The sequence below is a fragment of the Tachysurus fulvidraco genome, chromosome 3 (genome assembly GCF_022655615.1).
Source record: "Tachysurus fulvidraco isolate hzauxx_2018 chromosome 3, HZAU_PFXX_2.0, whole genome shotgun sequence".
Lineage (NCBI taxonomy): Eukaryota > Metazoa > Chordata > Actinopteri > Siluriformes > Bagridae > Tachysurus > Tachysurus fulvidraco.
This window is the reverse complement of record NC_062520.1, coordinates 2,427,393-2,455,075: the sequence shown is the minus strand read 5'-3', so window position 1 is coordinate 2,455,075 and position 27,683 is coordinate 2,427,393. Positions and strand designations below refer to the sequence as shown.

General features: G+C 41.7%; 1 protein-coding gene and 1 non-coding gene across 7 annotated transcripts in view; one reads left to right on the top strand and one right to left on the bottom strand.

The window, feature by feature from the left end:
- The window catches only part of LOC113649776 (rho guanine nucleotide exchange factor 4), a 135,724-nt gene that overhangs the window by 71,249 nt on the left and 36,792 nt on the right, over positions 1 to 27,683 (top strand). The window contains exon 1 of one of the 6 annotated variants that reach the window (XM_027157735.2): positions 2,330 to 2,667. The exons of 4 other annotated variants lie outside the window; for them this stretch is intronic. In XM_027157735.2, coding sequence (XP_027013536.1) covers positions 2,466 to 2,667 — 202 coding nt within the window. In that variant the 5' untranslated portion in view covers positions 2,330 to 2,465. Of the gene's footprint in view, positions 1 to 2,329; positions 2,668 to 27,683 lie in introns of those variants that run through there. One more of the 6 variants, XM_027157734.2, reaches the window with a different exon arrangement.
- Positions 25,585 to 25,657, bottom strand: trnar-ccg. The gene has a single exon. It is a non-coding gene; the product is annotated as a tRNA-Arg (tRNA).

Below are 27,683 nucleotides of genomic sequence, written 5' to 3'. Positions count from 1 at the left end.
CCAGTCTGTAGCAGAATTAATTATCATAAGAATTTGAAACGGTCTGTTTTTGTGCTGTTCATCACGTATCACAGTAATTTATATTATATCTTACACATTTGAGTAAATACACCTCAATAGGTAATAAACGCTGAGAGACTTTGGCATTAGGCCGTTTAGGTGGTGTTGTTGTAATGTTGACAGGCTACCAGTAGGTGGCAGCTGAACTGTGGTAAAGCCTTAAATAATATAAACTCAAAGCCTAAACTGCAGTAAAGGCTCTGTTTTTTTCTGCAGTGGACAATACTGAACCTGTAAACTACAAATGCTTCCTACTTGGGAACGTGTCATGTTCTATAAGGCCATGAATATTTGATGAGTCTGGAAATGTATCTAAAAGTTAAAGCAAGACAGGAGAATTGTCCCTGGAAAGCATTGCACAGATTCATTACTTCTGTAAATTTGATCATGTAGCTCTTAAGCAGAAAACATGTGGCTCTCGTGATGTCCTCAGGGACTAGCACATTAATCATTTAACAGTGTGGGCAACTTGCTCTTGACTATGAGTTGACTATTTAAAAAGATTCTGAAACATATAGCAGCCATATGTATTTCTTATATCTCACATTAACCCGATGCACCTACACGCTCCACTGACCATCCTTATCCTGAGAGTGAGGTCAGGTCTGTCGCACCAGATGTCCCCTGTAATTAGATCAATTTGTGTTTGGTATTGGAGGAAGAGATTCGTAGCTGCCCTCCCAGCATTGCTTCCTTGGTTCTGCCTAGCTAACATGAGCTAGATAGAAGCTACCCAGTAGCTTTATGTTTAATTTCTAGCACTCACTCACTCACTCATTTTCTACCGCTTTATCTGAACTACTTCGGGTCACGGGGAGCCTGTGCCTATCTCAGGTGTCATCGGGCATCGAGGCAGGATACACCCTGGACGGAGTGCCAACCCATCACAGGGCACACACACTCACACACTCACATTCACTCACACACACACACACACACACACACACACACACACACACACACACACACACACACACTACGGACAATTTTCCAGAGATGCCAATCAACCTACCATGCATGTCTTTGGACCGGGGGAGGAAACCGGAGTACCCGGAGGAAACCCCCGAGGCACGGGGAGAACATGCAAACTCCACACACACAAGGCGGAGGCGGGAATCGAAACCCGACCCTGGCGGTGTGAGGCAAACGTGCTAACCACTAAGCCACCGTGCCCTCCTCAAATTTCTAGCACACTAATTTAATTAGTTTGTCCCCTTATTTGTTTTCAGTCAGCAATAGCTTCAACTGGTGACATGGTGGTATCATGTAACAGCTTCATAGCTCCAAGGTCTCAGAATCTTTGATGTTGAGATCAGGTTACTTGTCAATGTTCTCGGTGTGTGCTCCTACTGTACCTCCGAGGAACATGCAAGGTTTTTTTTTTTTTTTGATCGAGTATGCTAAATTGCCCCTAGGCGTGAACATGTAGGTGGACTCGGTGTGTGTTCCTGCCTTATTCCCAGTGTTCCCGAGGTATTTCCGGGATTTATTGTCATCCTCATCGGGAGAATTACTACATTTCTTGATTTTTTTTTTTAAATAAATAATGTATTTACTCCAGACTCTGAATTTATTTATGAAATCTCCTTGCTTCATATCGAGCTAATAAAATTTGTTTTGGTTCACTTTGCCCAGAGGAAGTATCCTATATCAGTGTGGGAGATTGAGCGAATCTCTATTTAGACAGTAAGTCGCCCATTTTACTATGGCTGGAGTTCCTGAAAGATGGTAATACCCAGTGCACCAGCAGAGGTTTGTGTATTACAGTATCAGTATATAGGACTGGGATGACACTGGATCACATTTCTCGCATGCCTCATATAAGATATAATGTATAATGCATACAGTGAGCGTTTGTGTACGCTCGAATATATGAGCTCCATCCATCTTTAGCCATAAGCAGCAGCGCCATAAAGGTGATGCCATAAAGCGGATTGGGTATGCACAGACAGGCAGGAAATCCCATCATTATAGCTTCCTGTGTGACTCTCTGCAAAGCACTGGGGCTTTATCCATTACAGCCAGGTTTCAGCAGGAGAGATAGATGGAAAAAGGAGAAGAGAGAGGGAAAATAAGTGAGGGGTGAAATGAGCTGCTTTCAGCGACGCTCTAATGCTATTAGTGGCACTTTTTCATCTCTTGAGTTCCCCCTTAATGCCCCCCACTGATGAATGGTGTGCTGCTATGGGAAAGAAGTGACAGAGCAAGAGAGAGCGAGTGAGCGAGAAAGAGAGGGATAAAGAGGGAGAGAGAGAGAGAGTCAGAGAGGAGGAGCTGCAGATCCTACAGCAGAGAGGCTGTTGCTAGTGACCAGGCAGCAGTATCAGCAAGCATTTCCTCACTCACACACACACAGCATTTCTGTAGAGATCGCAGCAAACAGGGGGAGACGCTTGTGCACGGCCATGCGCACCCAGCAGGGCGGCGCTGAAGGCTCTGTGCCTCTGCCCGGGGGTAGTTGTGGCAGTAGCAGTGGCAGTTCAGGCTTGTCACCTGGATCAGACTCAGATGCCAGTCTTGGGCCTGGCACTTACACTGGATATGGGGGAACCCTGAGGGGTATCTTAGCTCGCTATTGGAGCCTTGAGAGCCTTCACTCCACCACGGGTAAGATTAACATGCAGAACTATGACAACTTTATTTTATTATAGTCCAACAACTACTTTTAGACTAATAATGCTCATATAGTTGGTGTCATTGCTTTTATTTTGGTTTATGTTTCTTAGGCATGATGAATAGAGGAGTACATAGTTACTACTACTAATAATAATAATAACAATAACAATAATAATGATGATGATGATGATGACTTAATTGTAATATACTTTTTTTTGTTTTTCTCTGAATGTTCCTTGCTTCTTATTGTCCAAACTGGACATGTGGATTTTTGGATGGAGGGATTGATGTAGTTCTCTGACAGATTGAGATATGTCTTGTGGTTGTCTGGATGGATGGATGGATGGATGGATGGATGGATGGATGGATGGATGGGGAGAAGGACGTAGGGATTGTTGCCTTTTGGATCTCAGAAATGGTGAATGGATTGAGAGACAGATGTTTTGTGGTTCTTTGGGTCGATAGTGGAATCGGTGTTTTGTGGTTCTTTGCATGGATTGAGGGATTGATGCTTTGCGGTTCTCTGGATCGATAGAGCAATTCAAACGTTGTGCTGCTCAAGATGGATAGATGGATGAGTGGATGGATATTTAGGCAAGTGAATGAATGATCTGACATGTTGTGTTCCTCTGAAGTAATAGAGTGATGGAGAGAGACATTTGGAGTTTAGATTACATTTAGCAGACACCAAAGTAACTTTTTTAAGGGTCTTGTTTACAGACCCAGCAATGGCTGCTTGGTGGACCTGGGAACTTGCAACCTTCCTATTGGTACTCCAACAGCTTATCCAATAGGCTTCCACATTTTGTGGTACTCTGGATAGAGGGACTTATTGTGTGGTTCTCTAAATGAATGGATGATTAATGCTGTGTAGTTCTCCAGATGTTTGGAGGTATTTAGTCTTCATGGCTCTCTGTAATAGTTGATGGATGGTTGAATAGACGGATGGATGGATGGATGCTTTATATTTCTCTGAATTTATGCTTTATAGTTCTGAGGAAAGAATGGGTGATGGGATTGACTCTGAATGGATGGAGGGATGATTCATTGATATGTACAGTATGGAGGGACTAATGCTTTATGGTTCTCTGCATGGATGGATGTTGTTGGATTGATGTTTTTTAATTAACATGTTATGGATAGGGGACACGGTGGCTTAGTGGTCAATACGTTCGTCTCACACCTCCAGGGTTGGGGGTTCGATTCCCGCCTCCGCCTTGTGTGTGTGGAGTTTACATGTTCTCCCCGTGCCTCGTGCCTCGGGGGTTTCCTCCGGTTTCCTCCCCTGGTCCAAAGACATGCATGGTAGGTTGATTGGCATCTCTGGAAAATTGTCTGTAGTGTGTGTGTGTGTGTGTGTGAGTGAATGAGAGTGTGTGTGTGCCCTGTGATGGGTTGGCACTCCGTCCAGGGTGTATCCTGCCTCGATGCCCGATGATGCCTGAGATAGGATCAGGCTCCCCAGTAGAAAATGAATGAATGAATGAATGAATGAATGAATGAATGTTATGGATAAATGTATTGAAGATCTTATGTACAGGAAAATGATTCATAAGTAAAAATTATATGGCCAAAAGTATGTGCACCCCTGACAGGCACATATGGGTGTGATGGTCAGGTGTCCACATTATTTTGGTGTTATGTCATAGACAAATAGAGTTTAATTGCCTTAATAATAATAATAATAATAATAATAATAATAATAATAATAATAATAGTAATAATATTATATAATATTATTACTTAATAATAATAATAATAATAATAGTAATAATAATAATAACAATAATATTATTGTTATTATTATTACTATTATTATTATTATTATTATTATTATTAAGTCTCTCTCTCTCTCTCTCTATCTGCTATTAATTCTGCATAGATAAATGTTGGGATTAAAGCTAACATCTATATCACCTATAAATATATATTTTACTGCAACATTTGCATATGAGCATATGCAGATATGAATATGTTGCTGTTTTTATGTTAAGCATTCACAATGCTTTATTAACTTGACACATGATCTTATTCAATGTGTGTAAAGGAGTCAGATACGGAGAGCTGCTCGTTTAGCAGGTCATCCGCATATTTTAACCACCTCACTTTGGTGTGTCCTCACGTGTCACGTTCATGAGGTATGTGCATCTGATTAGATATGGAAATAATTGTCTGTAAGCATCTGTTGCTTCAGTGATCTAAGCCTATGTTTATGGATGTGTTGATGCAGTATGTCCGACAGCGTTAGTCCAGTGCTCGCTCTCTCTCTCTCTCTCTCTCTCTCTCTCTCTCTCTCACACATAAGCACTCCTCTCACATCCACTGCGTTTGCTTCCTCATCGTCATGGTGACAGAAGCAAGGTGGACTTTATTTCACAGATCAGATAAATGATAAATATATACAGGTGCTTGTAGTGTCTTCTGAGATTTATCTGAATTGATAGCAGTCATTAATTATGGTGCAGTGTAAAAGGCAAGAAGGATGAGATTCCTGCATCATGTAACGTGAGCATCATCGGTTCACACTTTCACTCAAGACTTGTGAAACAGCATCGGCTGAACCTGAAGATCTGTTAATGTCTACAAGGAGTCTGTTCTTATTTTGCTCTCTTTCTCTCACTATTTCATGACGCTGACGGTATTTGAACGTTACTGCGTGGTAAACATGCCACCGTAATGACTCCGTGTGTGTTCACTGATGATATGCAGCAACCACTGACAGAAACCAGACACATGAAGTAATCAAGCCTGATTCACAAAGCCAACAAACCTTATTCATGCTTTCTGGTTTGCTTTATTACTAGGAACATATTTTATGTTTTTTCATATTCTCTATAAGAGAAACTCATTTAAAACGATATATAACCATTGCTCTTTCAATTTAATATGATATTCGGATGGGGGGCGGATAGACGGATGGATGGATGCTTTATATTTCTCTGAATTTATGATGTATAGTTCTGAGGAAAGAATGGGTGATGGGATTGACTATTTTCGGTTCTCTGAATGGATGGAGAGATAAGGGATGATTCATTGATATGTATGGAGGGACTAATGCTTTATGGTTCTCTGCATGGATGGTTGGATTGATGTTTTTTTAATTAACATGTTATGGATAGGGGGCACGGTGGCTTAGTGGCTTAGTGGTTAGCACGTTCGCCTCACACCTCTAGGGTCGGGGGTTCGATTCCCGCCTCTGCCTTGTGTGTGTGGAGTTTGCATGTTCTCCCCGTGCCTCGGGGGTTTCCTCCGGGTGAGTGAATGAGTGTGTGTGTGTGTGCCCTGTGATGGGTTGGCACTCCGTCCAGGGTGTATCCTGCCTCGATGCCCGATGATGCCTGAGATAGGCACAGGCTCCCCGTGACCTGAGAAGTTCGGATAAGCGGTAGAAGATGAATGAATGAATGAATGAATATTATTCAGATTGTATAAAATCATCAGAGTGGTAGTTATTAAGGTCATGCTGAGTTTTGAGTATCCAGTCTACTGACATGATTTAAGATGAGAGGAAACCATGGAATCTAAAGGAAACACAAGGAGAGCTTGAGAAACTCCATGAAACCCTGGAGCTGTCAGCTGGAAACATTATATGCCGCACCAGCATGCAATTTTAATACCACACACAATGACAGAGTGGCAATGCAACCATAACACTTTTAATAATGGCTGTCGATTTCCAGCCTCATGAGCGCTAGCAACACTCGATGTGGGTGTTTCCAGCTGAGAAAAGTTGAACTATCTGCACGTACGGAGTGAAGACAAGTGATCACAAAAGATCACACGCCGTCATATCATACGACACGATACAGATATTTAGTGCTGAGGTTTACACACAAATGCCAAACCTTCATCCAGAATATTTCATTTTATCTGCAAGACATTATTTAGAATGCGAGTTGCTGCACTCACTGATAAAATTATCACCATGGCAACCAGGAGTAGCAACACATACTTGTGATATTGTAGTGCAGTGACTGGCAAATTGCAACAATAAAGGTGAACAAAAATAGACTTTTATAGAAAAGGCCTTTTCCAAATACATTTATGGCAGTCAGCAGACTGTAGGGTCTTAATGTAGCTCATCGTGGCCTTCGCTCACCTAATTAGCTCTTTTTGAATGATAGACTTCCAAAACATTCCACATGTATTATTCATTCTCTACCGCTTATCCGAACTTCTCGGGTCACGGGGAGCCTGTGCCTATCTCGGGCGTCATTGGGCATCGAGGCAGGATACACCCTGGACGGAGTGCCAACCCATCACAGGGCACACACACACACACACACACACACACACACACACACACACACACACACACACACACACACACACTATGGACAATTTTCCAGAGATGCCAATCAACCTATCATGCATGTCTTTGGACCGGGGGAGGAAACCAGAGTACCCGGAGGAAACCCCCGAGGCTTGGGGAGAACATGCAAACTCCACACACATAAGGCGGAGGTGGGAATCGAACCTTACTCTTTCTGTCATACATGAGCACATGGTTGTTCTAAAGCCTACAATTCTTCTACACTACACTCGATGCTCATTAGCGGTGAGTCACTGTCACATCGAGCATCAGTAACTGGCATATGCCACTACAGTTCTGTGAGGCAAATCCCACTGGACTGGATTTAGTGAGTGTGTGTGTGTATGTGGACTTGACATTTGACCTTTTAAAAGGGGTTAAGGTTTAGTGTCATGGTCATGGTCATGGTCAGGGCTGTGGGATGGTATATCGGTTCTCCAGAAACAAGACGCAACATACAGTATATCACAATACATATAAAGTGTATATCATTAGGAGTGACTGAATAGAGATATGTTGGGGCTAATCTGATTTAGGTACAGCAGGTTTAAGCACTGTGCTAGGTTAAACATCTCAGTCATAAAGGTCTGAAATCAAGAACTCACAACGTTTAAGCACCCGAGTGCCACAGCGATCACTTCACTTACTGTCTCAGCCTCGTCCTCAGACCGTTCCATTAACAAAACACTCAGTATATGTAATCCGTTCAATTATTCACAACAATTGTTAAGTGCTGAGATTGTTATTTCATCACTTGATGTTATGTCGTTGCTAACATTTAACCTAACATGCTAATGTGCTAGCTTTCCCATCACACTGTTCTAGCGCTGATACACAGCTAGCTTTTTGCCTGTGGAATGGGTAGTGTTGTGACTCATGTCACTGTGATGAGAGGTTTCCCACTAAAACAGTGAGCTGCTGACTCAACCAACCAGCCAAAATAACGATGTCATATCGTGTCATATTGTGGAGGCCAGGGATATGACTAGGAACAATGATGTCCTTATAATTCTGCTCTGTTATGTATGATCATACTAGATGTTGCATCTTTTGGCACTGCCACATTGCTTTACCTTCACCACCACCACCACACCTCAGCCTCCTGTCTAAGGAAGTCACCAGAGCTCATAGAAAGCTCCTAGTTGCTAGCATGAGTACAGGATAACATGCATTGTTCACATGACACAGAACTCCTGAGAAACAAGATAAGGGTTGAAAATGTCCTCTACCTCTACAGGAATATCAACAGATTCTTCATGCCATCTTCGATCCTTCCTCTCAAACTGTACAGTCAGTTATAGTAGCTTTTGCGCCAACCCTTAAAGATCTAAAAGAGGTCCAATTACATTTTACTGGAAGCTAAGAATCGATATTTTGTAGTGCTTATCCTACGCAGGGTCTACAGGGAACATTAATCCCAGGGGACTCAGGGTACAAGGCAGGTGATACCACAGACAGGGTATCAGTCTATCACATCCAGTCACACACTATGGACTATTTCGAGACGCCAATCAGCCTACGATGCATGTCTGTGGACTGAGGGAGGAAACTGGAGATTCTGGAGGAAAACCTGAAGGGTTCTCACCCAGAGGAACGACCAAACATAAATTTTCTAAGAGGCTGGAACATTTCTCAACAACAGGTTTACTTAGTAAATCATCTCTAATCCCTAACCATCAGATACTGTACCTGGGCTAGATGACATCAAGCGTGTGTCTCAAATTTCTCTTAGGATATAACATGTAGGTTTCTACACTGTACAGATGAATCCTTTACCATTCAAACTAGTCTCAGAAAAGTGTTTTCTGATGGCACTGAAGTGGAGGAATTTAAAGATGATGTCATGCTTACGGGAGTTTATGTCATCCGAAACACACACAGCCGCCTTTCAAGCAGATAAACGAGGCAGTCATGTCTGAATGCATTCATCTAGAAGACAAGAGAGAGAGAGAGAGAGAGAGAGAGAGAGAGAGAGCGCTATGTGCATTTAAAATAGATTGCATTTCCTTAGTCTTACGGCCGCACCGCCTCACACACCGTCGCCAAGCCCGAGAGGAACAGGCCAAGCTTTAATAACATGCCCAGGATTAAGGTCTGCTAACACAGAGTCAGATTCTCTGTTACTTTCTGTGATGGAACAGGAACTCACTCAGAGCTACCTTCCTGCTCAGTGAAGGCAGATTTGCTGCCGTTCTCATCTTATCATGATCTGTAAATAACTGTTCTTATATAATAAATAGTTTAATTCGGATTAGTTTCCTCTTATTCCATAGCAATATGCCAATAATTACAGTTTTTCATGTTTATTTGAAATAAGTTAGTTCTTTATTTACTGTATGTTATGGCAAACTAAAACCAGTGTTGTGTTGTGTTGTGTTGTGTTGTGTTGTGGGGGGCACAGTGGCTTAGTGGTTAGCATGTTCGCCTCACACCTCCAGGGTTGTGGGTTCGATTCCCACCTCCGCCTTGTGTGTGTGGAGTTTGCATATTCTCCCCGTGCCTCGGGGGTTTCTTCCGGGTACTCCGGTTTCCTCCCCCGGTCCAAAGACATGCATGGTAGGTTGATTGGCATCTCTGGAAAATTGTCTGTAGTGTGTGAGTGAATGAGAGTGTGTGTGTGTGTGCCCTGTGATGGGTTGGCACTCCATCCAGGGTGTATCCTGCCTCGATGCCCGATGACACCTGAGATAGGCACAGGCTCCCCGTGACCCGAGAAGTTAGGATAAGCGGTAGATAATGAATGAATGCATGAACTAATGAACTGAATTGTGCTAGTTACTACGAAATAGTAACTAGTTACAGTTACTTCATTCAAAAAGTAACTCAATTACTTTGTTGACACCAAAAACGCGTTACTGTTTTTTTCTTAAGATATAACGAGCATATTTCCAATTAGAGAAACTCGTCTTGCTCTCGCCTCGACTCGCCGTTACTACCGCACATACGTGTATAAACAGAAACACACCCACAGTGCGGCGTCTTCGTGTTTACAGGTTGGCATCCACCGATCCTACACTGCGTCGCTGCTGTAAACAGGTCAGTCTGTAAGCTACACTTCAGCCTAAATGTATTCATTAATAAAGTAACGGACAAACGCAGCGTATGGTAACGCTAACGGTGTTACTTTATTTAAAAAGTAATGCGTTAGAGTATTAATTACTGTCAAAAGTAACTGCGTTACAGTAATGCGTTACTGCCCAACACTGACTAAAACATAGAAACAGTCATCTCCTTCAGCAACTTTTCTTTTGTGGCGTTTTGCCATCATTAAAACCAAACAAATAAAAACAAACAAATAAAAATCAGTCATTTTACAAAGAAACCACAAAGCGTAAAACTCCTTAAAGTCACAGCTCTACTTGTTAGAATGCGCTGACACTGAAGACTCCTTCCGTGAACGTCTCCTAATGGAAAAAAAAAACCTTCACTTTGTTATTGTCATGACTCAGCCCGGACTTTGGCCACGTGCACTTGTTTGTTTATGTTCCTCGTCACATGTCCGCCCCGCCCTCGTCTGTTCCTCCCTGTTTCCACACCCGTTCCTAATTGTATCTGATTGTCTTTTGTATTTAAGTGTGCCGCGTTGCCGATAGCAGCGCGGAATCTACTGTTGTCCTGTCCTGTCTTGAGTCCGTGTCCTGTTTAGTGTTTCTTTTGTTATTAAACCCTGTTTTGTTTTGCTATCCTGCGTTTGGGTCCGCTCCCGTACCCCGTGTCATAACAGTTATATTTTATTCATAAATAAAAAATAAATGGTTGGCAACTTGCAGGATGTGGATGTGGAAAAGGTAGGAAGTGGATGTGTCCTTATTGGAAACTTTGGTGCGTTAACTGTAACTCACTTCCTCACTCAGTATAACAGTGTATTAATATCTATACACTCTGTACTACATGAGAACAACACACACTCTATATTTGAATTCAGGTACTGTAGCAAGTTCATGAAATTGTACTTTTGCAATACTTCCCGTCCCAGCGACTGGCGACTATCAGGTGTCTCCTACATTGGCACCATAACATGAATGTCACCAAATGAAAAGCTAAGAGGATTTAATAAGGTTTAATAACAGTTCAGCAAATAGTCTGACGCCCGAGGGTACCAGAGAGGAGGCAGAGGTTCTGTAATGACAGGAAATTAGAAATCTCTAGACACAGATACAGTAAATACACACGAGTTTGATTTTGCATCTTTTCTTTTTTAAATGCCGAAGAAATAGAAACAGGCTGAATTTTAATATTATATTTTAATATTTACCAGAGCAGCTCATTGTGAGATTTTACGACAGTGATGTTAATCTGCTCTCTGTCCATGGCTGCATGACAGCGGTGTGTCTAAGACGTGGTTTGTCTGTGAAAGTAATTATCTACATAATGGATCTGTAATAGGTCCACGGCGTTCGATTAGCTGCTGCCATGTAGCACTGAATGAGCCATAAATGAGATTTAACACCTTCCTGTCCTTTGTTTTTGCAGCTCTTTTGAATGATGTCATACGGAGGAGCTGGAGGAATCGATGGCTCTGGGTGTATTTAGATCGATCCGATTAAATCCGCTGGCCAGTCAGTGAGTCTGTGATCCAGTCAGACACGGACATCGGTGTCCGATGTATCCTGTGTGTTTGGTTCGGTTCTCTCTGGTCGTCTTTATTAGATCGGATCGGATCAGACCACGGATCGCCTTCATAACTCTGTGAATGCTGAGTTATGAGGCAGAGCTTTATCTTTAGGTCCATAAATGCTTGTAAAATGTCCAGCGCTCCGACTGCACAGAGCGCTTATTAAAAATGCCACAAAACTAGAAATCATAAAGCTCAGCATCAGGATTTATGTCTGACTCTAATACGGAATCAGACTTTTCAACCGCTGCCTTCTTTATAGTCAGGACTTTATTGTTAAAGATAACAACCGACCCAGAGTCCTGACCTCTATTCAGAAAATAATAAAGGACATTAGTGTTTTTTTATGACATCAGGATGCGTCTCATTCACACCAGGCTGCTTACTGGTGTTTAATAAAGTCAGTTTAATAATGAAGATTCTTCCCCTTCGCAGACTCAGCTACAGATACGGTATTAACATCTGCTGAAAAGAGATAATTCCCTCATGTTTAATAAAATAGGAGTTTGATCTCAACAGAACAGTAACCTGTAGTATAAAAATGGTGTATATGAATATAACATTATTTAGGAAAACAAACTAAATAGTTTCGATGGAGATTATAAATATAAATGCTGTTTAAAGGCAGGGTCTCCGATTTTTGAAATCCAATGTCGGCATTTGAAATCACCAAAACAAACACGCCCCTAACCCAAACGGGTCCCACCCCTGTATCGATAGCTCCGCCCCACACATACATACGTAACTCGGGCGACTAACAGAAAGAAACGTGTCTTTATCATAGCTGAAGGGAAGAACAACACGATTGTAGATAAACAAACAAGCAAAAATGCCACACAAGCATCATCATGTAAAGGACAAAGGCATATATTAGTTCTGTGTAACAAAGCAAAACCAACGTTACTCACCTATCGAGAAGGAAAAAAGCGCCTCGGCGTCTTAAGTAAAGTCGGCCACATATTCACAGGTCGGAGTTTCCCGAGTCGATAACTCCTGAGCTAAACGCTGTTACTACACAAAAGGCGGTTGTAGCTGCCTCTCTACATTACTACGATAGAAAAGAGGTGTTATTTGTGTAGTAACAGCGTTTAGCTCAGGAGTTATTGACTCGGGAAACTCCAACCTGTGAATATGTGGCCAACTTCCTGCTCCTTCAGTTCTCTCCAGCGCTGGAAAGCTGATCCTATATTAACACGTCCTACTTCTTGTCCTTATCGTAAGTCTTTCTTCTCTTTCTTTCTTTGTTTTTATCCTCCATGTCAATGTTAAAACCGCTTTCTGCTAATGTCACACATGCGCACCGAACACTCTCCGCCGCATATCGACAAGCCCCGCCCCTTTCTGATCATTGACTACACGTTTGTTTTGAATTTTGTTTTAGATTTTTTTTTATTATTCGTCCCGACTCGGTTTTCTGAAGCGTTTCCCAAAAAATCGGAGACCCCGCCTTTTATAGAATTTGATAAACACCGTAAACGTATAATTGTAAATACGGGTCTAGAGGCTTGGTTTTATATCTAACTTTTATGACCGACGTTACTCCTGATATCCTGACAAACTTACTGTACATTCACATCGAGCAACTAGCTTCAGATGAAAACTCTCACTCTAGTATATTTAAAGATGGAACATATCTTCTGTACCATGAGATGTGGTAGCTTAGCGGTTAAGGTGTTGGACTGTCGATCGGAAGGTCGTGAGTTTAAATCCCAGGTCCACAAACCTGCCACTGCTGGGCCCCTGAGAAACACTCCGTTCTATAACAATGAGATAAAAATATAAGTCGCTCTGGATGACGGCGTCTTAAAAAGAAAATGTAAATTGAATAGAAAGCATTAACACTCGATACCACGTCTTTTCGTTAGGATGCCGCATTAATATTGTAAACTGAGATGAACTATTTTCACCCCCATATTGGTGACAGATCCCGCAGGCTTTGTAATTGCAGGACAGCTCAATTTTTTTTTTAAGACCGCAGCCTCCTTCAGGCCAAGTGTAAGCAGTAATTTTGCATCTCAGGGTTTAATTTACAGATGATTCAAGACTTTATGAGCTGAACTCAAGCAAACAACGGAAAGATTATCCAGTTCGGTCTTGTAAAATACCCACACACGTTCTTGTGCTCGGTTTAGCTCTCACTCACACTCGCTCACTTCTTTGGAGATTCTTTCTCCATAAATAGACAGTTCTCTTGCCTTCTTACTGCTCGCCTTGTGATCCTCGGGAGCAGCCATGCTTGTTGAAGTGAAGAGGAGTTAGAGGAGTTGACATGACAGCAGAGCTTACACATGTGATAAGGCTATTTTTGTAGAGCTACTCCTCTGGAAAAAGCCAACAAACTTGTACTTTTTTAACTGATGCATCGCAAAGCAACAATCCTACTTGTTTTTTTTTTTTTTTTGTTTTTTTTTTGCATTTAGAGCTTATTAGATGTTTACATGAATTCATCTTTAAGCTACAAATTCCAAATGAGAGCTTTACAGCGGTCAGATTGCACTTTGTTTAGAAACCACTACAATCACATGCTGAGGCTTATTGTATTTCTTTTGCTGTGTAATCCAGCTAAGGAGGCGGGGCTTTGAATATCTTTTTTTTTTCTTTCTCTGTGATCCAGCCTTCAATTCATCCCATAAATGTTGTTTGAGCTAACAGAAGAAAGGCAAGAGATCAAAGATTGAGGGAGATGTGCTCTAATGCTCTTCCCCTTCCACAGCTTGAACCATGTCAGCTCTTCCTCTTCCTCTGATTCCTCATCCTCACTGAGATCAGTGTGTGTTTTATATCCTCTCTGAGGGATTTCTCTCTGCTCTCGTTACTCTGTTGATGTAGCGGCGTGTTAAGGAGCTCATTCCAGGGTGAGACCATGTGAAGGGTTGTTTCTAGAAGAAATTATGTGGTATTTCTTTGTAACACACACACACACACACAGACGACGCTTATTGTAAGTGCACTCACACCTCCTCTGTGCTAACGGATGACAGAGCAGTGTTTGCTGCTACTGAGACTCTGTGTGTGTTTGCACCTTTCACTCTAAATTTAGGTTTAAGGGCTTATTGGCTCCCTGCAGGTGATACCATATGTGTGTGTGTGTGTGTGTGTGTGTGTGTGTGTGTGTGTGTGTGTGTGTGTGTGTGTGTGTGCGCGCACGTGCTTATGCTTATGTACTCTTACCCAATTCACTGCATATTTCCACATGAAAATATTTTCAGACCCATAAACATAGTAATACGCAGCTAGTGTAGTACAACAATAATGCTAGTAAAATAGTAGTGTAGTGTTGTGTAGTATTGTGTAGTGTTGTGTAGGTAAGTGTAGTGTAGTATTGTGTATAGTGTTGTGTAGGAAAGTGTAGTGTTGTGTAGGTAAGTGTAGTGCTGTGTAGGTAAGTGTAGTGCTGTGTAGGTAAGTGTAGTGCTGTGTAGGTAAGTGTAGTGCTGTGTACTATTGTGTAGTTAAGTTTAGCATTGTGTAGTTGATTGTAGTTAAGTGTAGTTAAGTGTAGTTAAGTGTAGTGTAGTGTAGATAAGTGTAGTGTAGTGTAGATAAGTGTAGTGTAGTGTTGTGTAGATAAGTGTAGTGCTGTGTACTATTGTGTAGTTAAGTTTAGCATTGTGTAGTTAATTGTAGTGTTGTGTAGTTAAGTGTAGTGTTGTGTAGGTAAGTGTAGTGCTGTGTACTATTGTGTAGTTAAGTTTAGCATTGTGTAGTTGATTGTAGTTAAGTGTAGTTAAGTGTAGTGTTGTGTAGGTAAGTGTAGTGTTGTGTAGGTAAGTGTAGTGTTGTGTAGGTAAGTGTAGTGTTGTGTAGGTAAGTGTAGTGTTGTGTAGGTAAGTGTAGTGTTGTGTACAGTTTAGCATTGTGTACTGTAGTTGATTGTAGTTAAGTGTAGTGTAGTGTAGGTAAGTGTAGTGTAGGTAAGTGTAGTGTAGTGTAGGTAAGTGTAGTGTAGGTAAGTGTAGTGTAGTGTTGTGTAGATAAGTGTAGTGTTGTGTTGAGTTGTGTAGATAAGTGTAGTGTTGTGTAGATAAGTGTAGTGCTGTGTACTATTGTGTAGTTAAGTTTAGCATTGTGTAGTTTATTGTAGTGTTGTGTAGTTAAGTTTAGCATTGTGTAGTTGATTGTAGTTAAGTGTAGTGTTGTGTAGTTCAGTGTAGTGTTGCGTAGGTAAGTGTAGTGTTGTGTAGGTAAGTGTAGTGTTGCGTAGTTAAGTGTAGTGTTGCGTAGGTAAGTGTAGTGTTGCGTAGGTAAGTGTAGTGTTGCTCCACATAGATATTACCTTAGTGTGAACGTAGAATGTGTGTATTTGTTACCGTAAGACGTAGCTAGCAGCGCTGTAGAACCACACAGTATAGCAACATTCAGTGTTTTCTCATCACTCACCCAAAAAAAAAAACATTTAAGGCTCGTTTTTCCACAGAGTTAGCGAGATTACAAGGATTGTCTCTTGAACATTCCACAACATGAAATTTAACAATAAATGAAGCCATAAAAAAAGTATGATGTTTAAGAAAATAAAAAAGCTGAGCAGAGTGTTGCTATTATCTCAGATTATCTCAGACACGTCATGGTAGAATGTGTTATTATTTTAAAGTGGGCCATAATTATTATTTACTCTCGCTACAGAATATTTATACTTAGCAGTAGAACTTTTGGACCTTAGGTCTACTAAAACAGAGTACGACTAAGAGCCCGTATATAATTTTAGAGCTGTAGAAGGATAAGACTTCACATTTCTGTTAATAAATCGTCGAACTTGACAGACAAAGGCGAGTGAGGATCCAAACGCGGTTTGACTTTTTAATAAACCAAAACAAGAAACAGGTAACAGATAAGCAGGCAAAAACAGGGCAGAACAGGAACAGAGACATAACCAGACAACCTATTACGCCAACAACGACTAACACCAGGGAAGTGGACAAGCAGAGAATATATAGGTGACAGGAACCAATGACAAAGCAGAGACAATCCGAGACAAAGACAACACACCTGGAGGAAAGATTGAGTGCAATTAATGTCCATGGTAACAAATAAGTGGGCGGGGCCAACAATTAACAGCAGGGAATGACAGCAGACAGAAACAAAGGAAAACACAGACAGACTCATTACAATAAGTAACTGTTATAAAACACTAATGATGTGGTAGAAATATTGCCAGGCTGTAGTCACATTTTACACCACAGTGCTGTCAAATACTCAAATCTAAAATTGGTGGTTCGTTTTCTTTAACAGCATCTCTGACATTTCATAATCGCATAAATGATTGGTTTATATTAATGTACACACGGAGCACGTTATCATTTCTATACCGACGGTTTGCTCTCGGGGGACCCTCGTCTCGTTCTCGGCCGATCCGTGATGCTAACGTGACAAGAGTGTTTTTTTGTCTTATTAACAGAAACAGGAACTAGCCTTGTATGTGAGTCGCTGTGTTATAAGAGGAATAAAACACTCAAATATTTGCTGTTACATTAACTAAAAATAACAGCATTGCACATGTGACATCGGATTCATTCTTTACTAGTGATGGCCAGTTCGTGAACGAATCGTTCTTTTGAATCGGTTCTTTTAAGTGAACTGGATGAACCGGTTCACCAAATCGGACTGATTCGTTCTAAACAGTTCGCGACTTGAGTCAGCGCTGATCCACAAGTTACTAAAGTTACTCACTTTCAGTCATGTCTGAAAGTCTGTCCGACTCTAAATAAACTAATATCCCGGAGTTATATGTAACTCCTGTACACTGAACTGACATGTTGTGCTGAGAGAACTGTGAGCACGAGCTGTTGCTACTGTGCATGCGTGAATTACTGAACCGATACAGCGAATCATCAGTACACTGAACTGAGAACTGTTTCTTTCGGACGCGTCCGAGAACCGATGAACTAGTACAGCGGAATCATCAGTACACTGAACTGAGAACTGTTTCGGACGCGTCCGACATACTGTTGATGCTGCGCATGCGTGAACCTTCAGAGCAAAGTATACATATTGGGATATGCATAGTAACTAGTCATAGGCTATTAAACATTTTTATAAAAAAAAAATCAATATACGTCACTCAATATATGTCAGTTAATTTTACTATTGACTATTGTGCAGGTTAGTCTGTATTTTTATATGCCGCTTTTTGTAAATTGATGAAGATTAGTTTATTAACTTTATATCTTTAAGACACGTAAAACATCCACGTTTGCACATAAATGCCTGTACTGCGTGTTTTAGTTGCAAAACTTAAATGTAAGAAACGTATTCAACTAAAGTTATGATTACAAAGAACTTTTCGAATCTGTTAAATTGATTGTATTAATGTCTGCCGGCAGCGGGATAATGGAATTTGCGTCATTACGTCATTGTGAATGACGTCATTACGTCAGGACGTAAAAGAACTGGTGAACTGGATTTTTGAACTGGTTCATTAAATCGAACTGTCCGAAAGAACCGGTTCACGGAAAAGAACCGAACTTCCCATCACTATTCTTTACTCATTAGAGGTTATAAATGTTACCACAAGGACTCGTATTTGAATGAACTTTTTTGAAGTTTCCTCTTGCTTTACTTGTGTTCATGTCGATCATCGAATGTTGGTGTTAATATGAAGCTCATACGAAATTAGACATGCATTGAGTTTGTAGTTTCATCACTATTTCTGTTTTTCCTCTACAATACCAGAGGTCTTAAATTCATAGAAAAGATCAGTTAGGTTTTTATTATTTCCACGAAGATGTTTATATCTTCAGGGTAAATGTTGATATCAAACCCATTTCTGCTCTCAGACGCTCCAAGTGTTTGTTCATCTAAATAGCAGCACGTCTAAAAACACACTGAAAGAACAACGGAGTCCTGATTTATTTTAGATCGGACTCACGGTTTGTTTACACTGATTTGCCAGCCTAGTGTTTGAACACGTTGTTGTTCTTGTTCTTTCTGCTGCTCCCTGTTGGAGGTCACTACGGTGGATCATCTGGGTATCACTTGCTTTGGCTCAGGTTTTCTGTCAGATGTCCATCCTGATGCAACCCTTCCATTATATCTGTACTTGGGACTGGCATTGAGAGTTATTATTAAAACACTTACAAAATATTGGTTCTCTGTGTAAAATCTGTCAAGATTTTTTATTGCGGTTGAAATGTATCTGCATGAATCAAGCTCCTTCCTCTCTGTGAACATTTCTCCAAGACCCTTCTTTCTTTCTGCTTTGCTCAGTGTTGTTCACAGTGCTGGTGCCATCTGTCTCATTCTGTAAGCATTTACAGATAAAATCAAGGTCATGTGTGAATAATTGCACTATTCAACATGCTTTGTGTGTGCACCGCTATGAAGGGGGAAAAACAAACAAACAAACAAACAAACAAACAAACAAAAAAAATCAACCCTCACCTCTAAACAAAGCTCCACTTTTGGTGAGCCAGCCAGGAGTAGAAAAGACTCAAATGAAGGACATTTGGAAACTAAAAAGAAAAAAGCTGGTACAGGCTGTGGTTATATTATATCCACCACTCTCAGGGAAAAAGAAGGACAAAACTGAACTGATGCCTGTTGTTACTGTAGGTATGTAGAATCATATGTACATCTTTCCTATCTTCAGTACTTTTTCTTACCTATATAGACATATGTACTGTAAAATTTGAAAAATATACACGATATATTTACATTTTTGTGGAACTGATGCATGTTAAAGGTTCTACAGTGAAGAATAAAACCCCCAGTGATGAGCACAGGTACAGTCTTCTGTCTAAAAAGCATCCGTGGATGCAAAAGTCATTTAAAACACCGACATTGTAGTTTGGAAATATTTCTAGAATGAATGTATACACCGAATTATGCATATGTATTCATGACTGTCAAGATACTTTGCATTGAACTACCTTTGAATTGGAATCTATCTTATTGTATAGAGACTTTTATACCTCTGGTCTAAGCCTCTATTTAACCTGCAAAACTGTGCATAACCTTGCTGTATAAAGCTCTGCTGCTACATATAACCAAACAAGAGTTTTCTTCTGTGAAGCCCCTCAGACCCGTCGAGGTGTGCATGACTCTGAAGGCGGCTTGGCACTAAGTGGAGGATTTAGAAGGTTGGAAGGTTTCTACTGTGGTATGTGAGAGATAAGGAGTAACATTAATCTCCAGACCTCCACACCTAAGGATATGCAGGGAGGGTGTGTGTGTGTGTGTGTGTGTATGTGTCTGTATGTATGTATGTGTGTGTGAGAGAGGAGGGGGGGTAGTATACATGGAACATGTCTTTGTGGAAACTAATTACTGAAATGTTCATTATATGCTATATTACGTTCATCCCTTTGTCTAAAAATTATGAATAATAATAATAATAATAATAATAATAATAATAATAATAATAATAATAATAATAATAATAATAATAATGAAAGCCTTTGTCGTCGTATTTACTGAATACAATGGAATTACGAAATCACTCCTGCCTGGTGTTTAAAACACCACCAAACAAATGAGCGAAGAGCCGAAGCATCCATTTGATTCGCCATGTTATATAAATCAATTATAACCTTGTGGGGACCTCAAAATATTCCCCTAAAGAAAATGTGTGTGTGTGTGTGTGTGTGTGTGTGTGTGTGTGTGTGTGTGTGTGTGTGTGTGTGTGTGTGTGTGTGTGTGTGCATTCATGTCCATGTGCTTTAGCCCTTTGTAAATGATATCAATTATTAATTATGACTTGTGGAGATCTTTCTTTAGTTCCTATAAAGATAAGAATGTGTAAGAGAGGAAAGAAACAAATATTATTATTTAAATATTTGATTATTGAAATGTTAAATGTACAGTATTGTAGGATTACAGTAAGTGTTTTTATTCCTCTGGATAAGATCTATTGCCTTGTTTGGTTCCCATTAAAAAAAGGAAAGGAAAGTGTGATCTTTGTGTTATAAAAGTGTGCACTGATTGCCTGTTTGTGTGTGTGTGTGTGTGTGTGTGTGTGTGTGTGTGTGTGTGTGTGTGTGTGTGTGTGTGTATTGTCAAGGCCAGTGCTTTATCAGTAAAGTGCAGAGAGATAAACTGATGAAGTGAAACTGACATTTAGAGCCACACACACACACACACACACACACACACACACACACACACACACACACACACACACACACACAGAGAGAGAGAGAGAGAGAGAGAGAGAGAGAGAGAGAGAGAGAGAGAAGACGACACAGGAGAAGCTAGTAGGACAAACAGTGGAGAAAAAAAAAAGAAAGAAAGAAAAACAGTCACCACCTGATGTAGGCCTGGGAGAGACTCGTGAGACAGGAGAGAGAGTAAATATGAGAGGAAAGACTGAAATAAACATTTGAACTGCTGCCATCAAATAAATCTCGTTAATATCGATACGAATGCGATACCGCATAAACCGAAGACCTCTTAATTACTGATCAAGTATGAAATGAATCAGTGGGTTTCAGACGCATCTCTAATCCAAAAGTTCCACGGTTTATTTCACTCGGGTCCTTGTGTGGCTAATGCGGCGTTCCACTAAAGCTTGGAATTTCTACTTGAAACAGATTGGAATTAAAATGTGTGTTAGATGCATTCTTGTCTGGTGTGTGGTCCATTCCATCCATCCATCCATCCATCCATCCATCCATCCATCTGTCAGTTATTAGGTACTAAACTTACATTTACAGCATTTGGCAGAAGCACTTATCCGGTCACTTTCATTCTCAGGGGCCCAGCAGGGGCTGCTTGGTGGCCCTGGGAATAGAACTCATGACATTTGGATCAGTAGTACAGTACAACACCTTTTCCTCACTACAATAGAAATGTAAGAAAAAAGAGAGAAAATTGACTTAATAATCAGTCACAGAATATAGCTTGACGCCGACTCGGTCGGATTACGACGCCGACTAAAAACGTGTGAAATGTGAGCACACGTGCTACGTGAACTCATGCATGGAGTTTAATGCAGCTCTCACTTCTTTATGCCGTCCTTTCTTACTTTATACTCGTCACAACTAATCCCCTCTCTCTCTCTCTCTCTCTCTCTCTCTCTCTCCTCGTCTCCGAGTTCTTTGCTCCCCGAAGTTGTGATGCAGTGGAGCGCTAATGATTAAGACTTCGTCCTAAACGGTACAACAAGGACACGGCGAGAGCGAGCGAGTCAGACTACAGGATGTCAGGTGCTGTTGCATCGTTGACTACAGGGACAATAAACCATGACTGTTTCTCTTTTTTTTTTGTTCTCTCAGGCGGTCAGGACTAACCCCATTTCCCATAAGCCTCTGAACAATAGCAGGCTTTAATCTCGTCTTTCAAAAGCAGGATTTCAGAGGAAATGGAACACACACTGTGCTGAAAATACTTAACACATTTCATCGCTTTTATTCAGGTATTTTATTTTACACATTATTGCTAAAGCGATTCATTTTTTTTTTACTTTATTCTGCTGCTCTTTAAAAACACAGTGTTAGGAATCGACGACGCTGTCGGGTCCTGGATGCCGATTGGTCAGAAAGTGTTGATTAGTTTACTATAACAGCAGCTCTGACAGTAGCGCAGGTTTATTTTAAGGCTAATGTTCTTATAGCTTATCGTTTCCATAGTAACAGCTCATACACATGGATGTGTGAAGCAAAATAGAATAAAAGTCTGTGTGTAAACATTTTCTGTGAGAAGAAATGTGTTTGTGTGTCACAGGGCTGTCAGGTGTCACGCATTGAGAGTGACAGTCCGTCATGTCGGTCTTTTCTCACGCCCCCCCCCCCCACACACACACACACACACACACATTCGTCGTATTTCTCACGCAGAATACCTTTTTGACTATTTATCATATATTTAATAAGCCACGGCGCCCAAAACGTATCAGTCTGCACCGCCGTCTCTATGGAAACGGGCAGGAATCGAGCGCGTCTCCTCTGGAGTTCTTAGTCGAGCCTGACACTTATCAGCCAATCAGATAAAGAGGCTACACAACAGCCAATCAGAAAACAGCACTGTTGTAACTGGGTAAGATTTAACGCAACAACCAGTGGAAAAAAACAACATATACATTAGTGAGGGTATTTTCGATGGTCGGTTTGAACAAAACCTGGACACGAAACAGCTCGTCTCTGGACGGGACATTGTCCTCAATCATGTCCCTAAAAATGTCTGGGCTTGTGCTGAACTGTTTTATATGGGAGCAACATTACACATGATAAAGGAGTCCAAAAAGAGGTCACGCTTGTGTGCCTTAAAATCTTGAGAGCCCTGGTATCATGTCTAAGAGGAGTCTCCAGTGTCACACTAATAACTAGCACATCCAAGGGCTAGGCTAATGCTAGACACGTCAAGGAAAGCTTAAAAATAAAAACAAAAGCTAAACAAACTGCAAACAGAGCATCAGATAAAGTGAAAACTCGCTAAGCTACAACAACGATAACAAGCTACTTACATTCGTAGATGGAGCTGAGCTGAGAGTTTGGTTTGTCCACCGTTTTGTCAGTAGGATAGTCAGAGGAACAGAGTCGCTGCTCAGCACACTGATTAGTGAACGAGGGAGCTGATTGAGACAAAGCCTGGAACCTTTAACAACTAGTTTAGCTCAACAACCAAAGAGTAGAAATTCAGATCATTTCAGGATGACTGACAGGAAAATAGAAAACATGTGAGAACAATGAAGGGAGGAAATGGAACAGACAACAGATGGAAAACCAAGAGAGTGCCATCTGGTGGTGTGGGAAAGAAATCTACTACTATAAAGTATGACGTGGATTGCTGAGGAATAAGAGGAATAAAGCACTTCAGGATGTACATTCATTCATCTCCTACCGCTTATCCACACTTCTCGGGTCACGGGGAGCCTGTGCCTATCTCAGGTGTCATCGGGCATCGAGGCAGGATACACCCTGGACGGAGTGCCAACCCATCACAGGCCACACACACTCTCATTCACTCACACACACACACACACTCACAATTTTCCAGAGATGTCAATCAACCTACCATGCATGTCTTTGGACCGGGGGAGGAAACCGGAGTACCCGGAGGAAACCCCCAAGACACGGGGAGAACATGCAAACTCCACACACACAAGGTGGGAATCGAACCCCCGACCCTGGAGGTGTGAGGCAAACGTGCTAACCACTGAGCCATCAAGATGTTCAGTTAGAAGAAAATAATCTATGACTCTGCTTCATCCCACCATCATGCTGATTATTTTAACAGAAGAACATCCTCACTTCCAGATTTATTAGAAATGGCAGAACTTTTATTTGCAATGTCACCGTAACGTTATGATTCACCCATTTAAACATTCAGACAATGTTTGATCTAGATGATCAACATGATCAGCACACAAGGACACACACACACACACACACACACACACACACACACACACACACACACACACACACACACACACAGAGTAATTCTAACTCATCTTGCTGGCTGACTCTGACTGATTGAACTGTTAATGGAAGAACATTTGCTCCAGCGGTGTGTGTGTGAGAGCAGCGTGACTCTCTCTATAGAGGCAGAAGCTGAGGTTCTGCTCGGGTTTAAACCCCTCAGATCAACTGTATCAAACAACTGTGTGTGTGTCTGTGTGTGTGTGTGTGTGTGTGTGTGTGTGTGTGTGTGTGTGTGTGTGTGTGTGTGAGAGAGAGAGAGAGAGAGAGAGAGAGAGAGAGAGACGCTGCAGATAAAATTGATATTGCAATGAAAAGAGGAAGAAGAAAAAAATGAATAAGAAGATTCTTTCTTTGCTTTATTTATTAATGCATATGTGTAGAAAGAGGCTTAAAAGGGTTTAAATTTTAAATATCTTGAAATATATTCAAGATGTTGTCACTTAGGGGAGCACGGTGGCTTAGTGGTTTCTCCCTGTGCCTCGGGGGTTTCCTCCGGGTACTCCGGTTTCCTCCCCCGGTCCAAAGACATGTATGGTAGGTTGATTGGCATCTCTGGAAAATTGTCCGTAGTGTGTGAGTGTGTGAGTGAATGAGTGTGTGTGTGCCCTGTGATGGGTTGGCACTCCATCCAGGGTGTATCCTGCCTCGATGCCCGATGACGCCTGAGATAGGCACAGGCTCCCCGTGACCCGAGACGTTCGGATAAGCGGCAGGAGATGAGTGAGTGAGAGAGTGATTAGACTGTAAGGAAAGTGTGTCATTAACACGGACACAACATTCAGTGTCCCACGTCAAAGACACACACTAGAGATATAAATGAAGCACCAGAGCGGGAGGTTGTGTTGAACTGAACTGAATGGGAGATGAGGGTGATGGATGAAGACAGCTGTCAGAAATATGAGAAAGTGTAAATGATGGAGAAGAGAGAAGAGGAAGAATGTCTTCACAGAGAAACCGTGGATGAGCGCTTTATTATTTTCTCTTTGCTGTGGAAGTGTGGCCTTGTATGGACATTCAGTCATCTTCAGTTTGAATCAGATTATCTATAAAGCTGGGGGAGAAGGTCAGAGAGAGGGAGGATGAGAGAGAGAGAGAGAGAGAGAGAGAGAGAGAGAGAGAGAGTAGATGGAGCATGTGGCAGGTTTTATTCTACACATCTATCGTTCGGTTAAGGTGCAGTGGGCGGCTTACAGGAAAATGCCTGTAATGCTTTAGATGTCAAACGACCTAATCAGAGATGTCGGACATGACGGCAGGAATGTGAGCGATTGTATGGACACATGGCCTGAGCGCTTTAATCATCATGAGAATTTCTTTTCGCCTCTTTTCCTCTCCATCATGTTTTAAACATTTCCAGCAGCTCTGCTCGTCTCCTCGGTTCGCTCTATAGTCAGAGTCTACAGCGTCTTATACTGTCTGTAGTGTCAGTTAGTAAGGGTTAAAAAAAGGGGAAAAGGGGCCAAAAAGGAACCCCTTGTGATTTACAGTGGACTGTATTAGGTGATTTGTGATGGATACATTAGTGAGATCAGCACATGATGCAGGTTTTATTTAGTAGAGATTCATCTATTGCCCTTGTAGTACTGTTCTCTAACCACAAGTAAAGAAGTTGCTCACCAGAAACCTGACCCAGGTGGGACTCGAACCCACGATCTTCAGCTCCGGAGGCTGACGCCTTATCCATTAGGCCACTGGGCCTGCCTGATACAGAGGTTGATTTTTGAGGCCTTCAGAGATCTACACAGACTCAGACCTTTAGGAGATTAATGGTGTCTTTATGTTCATTCTAGCTCAGAGATTTACATCACAGTGAGTTCTTCATGTCTGTGATTTCAGTAGACCTTCAATAGACTTCAGTAACACAGGAAACATTGGTGTGAAGGTGTGAACTGATGGAAAGGTTTTGCTGCTAAAGCTGGGTCACATGCAGGGTTTCCCACAGCACTTTGCAGTTCGGGCGGACCGCCTAAGCTGGGAAGCCCTACTGACTTAACTACAAAAAAATTCCGCTGCACAAACGGCCGTCAAGTGCATCCCGGAGAATAGCGCGGACGTGCTTCACACCGTGAGCGGACACACGCTTCACACGGGTGAAATGAGAGAAAGACGTGGTCCGTCACTGTCTGAAGGATAAGTAGCCAGTTGATAAAAGGCGTGTCCGTGAGAACTGGAAGTGGACTTATGTTTGGGGTTTATTTAAGCCTGTTATTGTATTCGTCTATAGTTCTTGCGGATTTAAAGTAAGTTAGCTGTGTTTTTGTTGTTTGAGTTCTTCACCTGCTAGCTAGGTTGTTTTTAATAACTGTTAAACGTAGTACAGAGTGTGTCGTGTATCGGCTTCCTGTGAATCCCACAAGCCAAACGCGGCCTGGTCCGAGCTGCCTCCGTGTTGCTGGGGTTTTATTTTAGAGGCTAGAACTTTGTTCGGTGTAGCAGATAAAGTTTGACTCCAGCGGTCGATGTCTTATCAATTAGGCCACTAGGCCACAGAAGATTGTGCTGCGGGAAACACATTACAGTCCTGTTATCGCTCAACCAACTAAAACAGACCGAGGATAATTCCTTTACTCGTCATTTTACACAGGAAATCGGTGACCCCGTAACATACGTCATGCTTTTTAAAACAAAACACTACAACGTAAGCTTCCTCGTCACCTGTCCGTCATGTAGTAAACTTCTCTAGAAGCCATTCTGATCTCCTGGATGTCTTCTGGCTCATTCTCCCGAGAGGCACATTTAAAAAAACAACACACTAGATCAGATCGGAGCAGATCAGATCAGATCAGACACTGAAGACAAAACATCTACAGACACGTCTAACATGTTAAACGGGAGCTCGGAGAACATGGAGCCGGTATGTGTTTCCTCCAGCGTCTCATTAGTATCAGAGTTTACACGAATAGGCCTCCAGAGACATAAAATCACAGTGATGACGGTGGTAAAGCCTGGTTTCTTTCTCACACACACACACACACACACACACACACACACTACACCCTACACACACACACACACACTACACCCTACACACACATACACACACACACATACTACACCCTACACACACACACACACACACACACACACACACACACACACATACTACACCCTACACACACATACACACACACACACATACTACACCCTACACACACACACACACACACACACACACACACACACACACACACACACACGCTGTAGAAGTAATTAGATCCCGGTTCCTGCAGCAGATGAACACAAAGACACAGGACCAGTCTGCCACTGCACAAGTGGGAAAAGTGGAAGCTCAATGTGTGTGTGTGTGTGTGTGTGTGTGAGAGAGAGAGAGAGAGAGAGAGAGAGAGAGAGAGAGAGAGAGAGAGAGAGAGAGAGAGAGAGAGAGAGAGAGAGAGAGAGAGAGAGAGAGAGAGAGAGACTTTCAGAAGTGCTTGACTTTTGAGCTCAGAGGTAATTAGATGTTTAAGTGATGTGAACTGACACATTCTCCCTGACACAGTATTTGATGCATTACATTGAGCTCATCAGATTTGGTCATCACATATCGAGCATGAGCAAATCTTTTGTTCCTTGGTTTTTTAATGAACCTTTGGACACCTGCAGAATCTACAAAACCTCCGTCGACTATTTTCTCCCTCGCATTCTTCTTCTCACCCGGTGCAGAGCGGTTCAAGGTGTTAGAAACAGTCTGAAGAAAACAGGAGCTGAGTCCTTAACCGTATCG